Source organism: Panthera tigris, chromosome B2 (genome assembly GCF_018350195.1).
Source record: "Panthera tigris isolate Pti1 chromosome B2, P.tigris_Pti1_mat1.1, whole genome shotgun sequence".
In the NCBI taxonomy this organism is placed as follows: domain Eukaryota; kingdom Metazoa; phylum Chordata; class Mammalia; order Carnivora; family Felidae; genus Panthera; species Panthera tigris.
In genome coordinates this window covers 113,845,983-113,852,314 of record NC_056664.1, presented here as the reverse complement: position 1 = coordinate 113,852,314, position 6,332 = coordinate 113,845,983, and the positions used below count along the sequence as shown (strand labels likewise).

At 37.4% G+C, this 6,332-nt stretch overlaps 1 protein-coding gene across 1 annotated transcript in view; it reads right to left on the bottom strand.

Annotated features, from left to right (window-relative positions):
* Nucleotides 1-3,666: 3,666 nt before the first annotated feature.
* The window catches only part of RSPO3 (R-spondin 3), an 85,975-nt gene continuing 83,309 nt past the window's right edge, over nt 3,667-6,332 (bottom strand). Inside the window, exon 5 of the mRNA XM_007078654.3 lies at nt 3,667-4,836. Coding sequence (XP_007078716.1) covers nt 4,643-4,836 — 194 coding nt within the window. The 3' untranslated portion in view covers nt 3,667-4,642. The remainder of the gene's footprint in view (nt 4,837-6,332) is intronic.

Here is a 6,332-nt window from a genome sequence, read left to right as displayed (position 1 = left end):
AATTCTCAGTTTGTTCTCTGTATTTAAGAGTCTCTTATGGTTTGCCTCCCTCTCTGTTTTTATCTCATTTTATTTTTCCTTCCCTTCCCCTATGTTCATCTGTTTTGTTTCTTAAATTCACATATGAGTGAAAAAAGGAGATCAATAGCTCACTCAGACTGCTTTGGGGATAATTACAGAATATAATTTAGTCAAAGGGTAAAAGGCTGCACAAAAGAAGCTACAATTTTATGAACTCTATTATAAGAAGCAACAAATCACCCTTAGAAAGAGGACTTTTCAGGGCGCCTGTATGGCTCAGTCGGTTGAGCGTCCGACTTCAGCCCAGGTCATGATCTCACGGTTTGTGAGTTCGAGCCCTGCATCGGGCTCTGTGGTGACAGCTCAGAGCCTGGAGCCTGCTTTGGATTCTGTGTCTCCTTCTCTCTCTGCCCCTCCCCACTCATGCTCTGTCTCTCTCTCTCTCTCTCTCTGTCAAAAATAAACATTAAAAAAAATTGTTTAAAAAAAAAAAGAAAGAGGACTTTTCCCTCCTAATTTGTATAGAAGTAGTGCCACTGTTTTGAAAAAGTCTAGTCAGTTCCTCTGCTATTAAAATATATCCATGGGAAAGATGGGGTGTCTTTATTTATGCTAACTGATAAAATACATATGCATACTTGAAAGTGAGTAATTTCTCAGTTTTAAGAAGATTCAAGACAAAACTTGTGTTTTTAGTTATTATTATTGATGTAATTTCGTGGTTCTCACATATATAACTTGAAATTATTACATGTGTACGCTTATATGGATATTATCACTTATCATTAGTCAAGAAATAAAATTGATTTATATGTGTGACTTGTGAAAGTAGTCATTACTTTTTTAAAAGTAAATGTGTAAACATTTAAAAAAAAGTTTATTTATTTATTTTGAGGGGGGGGGGGGAAGGGCAGGAAAGAGAGGGAGAGAGAGAATCCCAAGCAGGCTTCACACTCAGCACAGAGCCCACTGCGGAGCTTGATCCCCTGATCATGAGATCATGACCTGAGTGAAAATCTAGTCGGATGCTCAGCCGACTGAGCCACCCAGGGGCTCCAAAATTAGTCATTACTTTTTTAGTGATGTTTATTTATATTCAGAATAGTTATATTGAGTGATGACCATTCTAAATATATATATATATATATATATATATATATATTTTTTTTTTTTTTTTGAAGGAGGGAGACAGAGTGTGAGCGGGGGAGGGGCAAAGAGACAGGGAGACTGAATCTGAAGCAGGCTCCAGGCTCTGAGCTGTCAGCACAGAACCCGATGCAGGGTTCGAGCCCATGGACCATGAGATCATGACCTGAGTTGAACTCAGAGGCTTAACCGACTGAGCCACCCAGGCGCCCCAAAATTAGTCATTCATTACTTTTTTAGTGATATTTATTTACATACAGAATAGTTATTTTATACTGAGTGATGAACCTTTTAATTCTCCAACGACTTCGCAAGGTACGTGTTGCCATTTCCACTTTTCAGATGAAGAATGGAGGCTCTGAGAAACCATACAACTGGCTCAAGGTCATACAGGTTATGACCGGTTAAGTAAAAGAACTGGGATGTTAACGCAGACCACCTAACTTTAGCTATGGAGAATGTCCTACTTTTTTTGAGATCTCCCTTTGTGGAGAAATCTTGAAACCTCCTGGCATTAGCTGTATTTACACATTCCTTTTTTTCTTTTTCAGTGCTATTCATTTCAATATTTTAATAACCAGGAATGTGAATAACTTTTAAGTCAATAACATCATAGTTCAATCTGTATCCTTTAAGAGCCTATACATGTGCACTTTTGGGAAAAAGCAGAGTTGAGGAACCAAAGAACACTACCACTGAGGAGTACTCATTAGGGGCATCACCCTGAACTAACAAAGAGGTCACATGCTCCCCTGCCAGTGATCACCTCCAGCTGACTTCTTTCAGGTTGCACTTAAGAAATAGAAACCCAGAGCACTTAGGTGATTTGCCAATGGTTAACACCTGGGACCAGAACCTAACTTTTGATGATAGAAAAGAGACCACCCTTCAGTTATGAAGCAGAATTTGGAGACCAAGAGTGTGGATCTGATATAGACGGATTTATGTTGCTGTGCACTTTCTCTCCATTTTCTTTGAACCAAGAATTTACCAGCCATCCATTACCATCAATAGTTAAACAGATCCCAGAGACAGAATCAGGACAGAAGCTAATGAGTTCTGTGACTAGTGTGGGAAATTTGCCAGAAGTTGATCATGACTTTTTGCTCAAAGGTAAGTAGGCTGTCAGTTTGAAGATCACAATGATTCTGTGTGCCTCAAGACCTATTAAAGGTACATTTAAAATTAATGGTATCTTTGTCTTCATTATATTTCACCCAAGATGTGCATATTAATGCTAATTTTCATTTCTTTTTCCTTTGTGATAATTCTATTTTTATTTAAGTGCTGCATCAGGAATTTAGATTATCTGCTGTTTTCTGGAGGATCTTGGGGTAAAAGTCTTGAGTCAAAACCCTTGGGAAGACTTGAGAGTCGTTGCCACAATTTTTACATCCTTGTTAATTTAGACCATTTTCCAGCACCTCATTTGCAGGCGTAGACCTTCCCAGTAATTGCTTTTTGAAAGAATGGAGATGTGATAAGCATAGAAAGAGACACAAATAATTTGTCCTTAACTTAAGCTTGACCAGATAACACAGGACAAAGATGGTGTCTGAAACCATCCAAAAGTTCTAGAACATGGGAATATACTTCCATTTAATATGGTTTTGTGGGAACATTTTTATTTCTCCTTGGTGATATAAGTTGTAGTTGAAAATAAAATTGATTTTGTTCATTGGGAATCGATCTAGTTGGTTGAAACACTTATCTCATGCAGACTAGAAAAGAAAACACCAGAATAAGAAACAGAAATGCATCATTCAAAAATTTTATATCTTGGAAGACAAAAAAAGAAATGAAAAACGAATTAAGGCAAGCAGTCCACATGAACAGTACAGTTGGTGGAAAAGGGGTGACCAGAGATAGGCAGCCAGAAGCCAGATTCATTGCCAATTCTTCAGGAAGCATGATCTTTAGAGGGCTAGGCAGTGTAGTGGGCAGAGCAACCATGCATCCTTCCATTACAACAGAAGGTTAAGGTGGGCCATGAGCTCCTGTACTGCTTGCTCAGAGATGCCTCCTCTTGCCCTGGGCTGGCTGTGTCCTCTGTGAAACACTGGTGAGGCCTTCAGCTAGGGTGACTTCAATCCCCAAAAGAGATCCACAGACTGAGAAAATATGGAGAAGAAAAGGCCAAATGTTCAAGATGCAGGAGGAACTGACATACAAGGAAAGATGCTAATTTCTAAACAATGAATGGGGAGCAGTGAAATAATTTTGGGAGGCCTATGCATCTATAGTAGAATTTTGTTGAGTAAGAGAGAAGTTGAATAAATATTTCCTAATATCCTATAAGTAAATCTCTATGTACTTACATAAAGGTGGATTCAAAAAACAAACATTGAGAAATGTAGTATGTTCAAATTACATAGGATACAGAATCGTCTTTCCTAATTCACGAGTTTGTAAGAGTAACAGCTTTCCAATAAAAACAAACAATAAAACAAAATGAACAAAACTTTAAAAACTATCAACAAATATATTTATTGTGGTGGCTTTCCCCCCTACTAGATACACCTTGTTAGAAAGTAGTATCCCTTTTAGTTCCAGGTGGACCATTAAGCAGGTAATAACATTGTTTTTCCCTCAGAAAACACATGACTTTGCAAACATGTTCTATTCTCCTTGCTCTAGCTTTTGTTTTCTATGAAATCAGAATTTTCTTCTAATAGGTATGATTTTGTTTGTGGAAGTTATAGGCACATGTTTACAGACTTATATAACCCGAGGGGTAGCAGAGGCTGAACCACACAGTGCTGACATAGATTGGAGACCTGTTCCCAGTAATCACAACACTTCACAGTCTTGTAAAGCACAGAAATCATCTCCAATGCTATGGTTTCTTCCACATTTTGCCTTTCTCCAATCCCATATGGTATTCTTAACTCTGGTGTACACTCTCATGTTTCTTGCAGAAGGACAGGGTGAGGGCAATAGAACCAATCTTAACACGGTTGTTTCTGTGCTGAGAAATTCTATGATTCCAAATGCCAGGCCCTAGTATCTGAGCACTCTCTAGATCTCCTGGACAAAACAAGGCTGTTTCTCTTCCCTGATCTCTTATATTACTTTGAAGGGATACTGCATCTTTGAATTTGCAGAACTATCTTTCGCTTCTTAAAGCAATAGCTTGAACAATTACTTTTATAGGGAAAAGATGGTGCTTCTCCAGATGTCATCATTACGCTGTTACATCTTATAGCCTATTGATAGTTATGTACAAGATTTTTTGTCTCTCAGGAATGCACAGAAGCATGTAAGATAACCATTTGAAAACATCCCTTCTTTGAACTTTTGGCTCTTTGTTGTTAACTATGCTTGTATGAAGACTATAGCAACTATTTGGAATGTTGTTTAGATTGAGCAGTAACTGACACGTTGTCCATTTGTGGTCCTAATGGCTACAGCACCTGTCCTGGGCATCTGGTTGAGATAGCAGCATCATGAGTTTACAACAATCTCATGGGACCCTCTAATGTACAGTGCTGACTGATACCGATTTCTGTTGTTTGTCTTGGACCTTTCGCTTCTTCTGCTGCTGTTTGTCTTTGTTTTCTCGTTGTTCTGGAGTTTCTCTGCTGGGTTCCAGACCTTTGTTATCAGGTATTGCATCCTTACTTTCTTCTTTATTAAGTTTTTTTCTTTTCCTCTCCCTTTCTTTTTTTCCTAAAATAAAAGAATACACCTTTAAAAAATATACTCAACTATGCTCTCTTTGGTTATTCTAAGTTTTAAAAAATGAGTTAAACTTCTCTGTTGCATATCGTACTCATAGATACTAAATATCTACTATTTAATTTTTTTTGCTTTTATTATTTATTTTTGAGAGAGAGAGAGAGAGAGAGAGAGAGAGAGATGGAGTGTGAGGGGAGGAGGGACAGAGGGAGAGGGAGACACAGAATCCGATGCAAGCTCCAGGCTCTGAGCTGTCAGCACAGAGCCTGACACAGGCCCTGCACTCACAAACCTCGAGATCATGACTTGAGCTCAACTCACCTGACGCTCAACTGACTGAGCCTGCCAGGCGACCCCAAATTACTATTTAAATTACTCAACTACTTTCGATTAAGTCTGTATTATATTTTAAGAAATGTAAACATGAAGTACAAAATATAAGGAAGCAATGGATATATGATAATTCTGAACAGTCTTAGAGGGTTCTACAGTTGGTAATATACATTATAGTTTTGAATATTTCATATAAAATTTTGAATACATTCCTGCCATATAAGAAAATTTTAATGTGCATTTTGCTATCTGGCTCCCATTTAAGGCACTATTTTGTATTTAAATTTTTCCAAGTAGTAGTTACATATTTGCAGTCTGCTGATATAACTGCATGCCATCTACTAAAAGAAAACTGGTTTGCATAACAAATACGCAAATAACCAGGATAACTGTACCTTAATTCAACACAAATGTTTATATGTTGAAATTAATTTCCTTTGCAATTACATGCAGGGGTGGTGGCAACTATAACTTGTCAATAACCCTATGGTATAAGCTACAAGGGCAGGAACACTGTGTCTCTATCAATCAAATGAGCAAATATTTATTGGATATACACTGGATTCAATGGAGGTCTCTGATCTTGAACTGGGTCTGAACTATAGATTTAGTTCATATTCACAGTATGGAGCATTTTAAAAAGTGGAACCAACATGATATTAAGGTTTTGATGTGGGAAGACGTACTGCAAGGTAGACTGGAGCCAGGGTGGAAAACTGTTTCATTCTGTTGGTATTGGAAACTTGCTGAGAGTTTTAGGGGAAGAGAGTAATCTGAGCAAAGTGCATGAGACTTGCACCAAATTGGATAGAGTGTTTTTATTTATTTCTGGACAGCAAATTAACTAAATATTTTATAATCATGTAAACATTATATATATGGATACACACACATACATACATATATATTCTAAAGTGCAAAATAATTTCCGGGGAATGGGGTTAGTAACATCCATTGCTACATATATCCCAATGAGAAAGTACTGAATTAAATCAAAATCATAGGAAATGAAAATTAAGAACCTACTAACTCCTTGATGTGGGACAAATCCTGATAATGTATATCCCCACAGACTGAGACGTGTAACATTTGCAATTAGTATCTGTCTACAAAGGATCATTTTGGATAAAAGTATTTTGGAGACTTTATTTGCA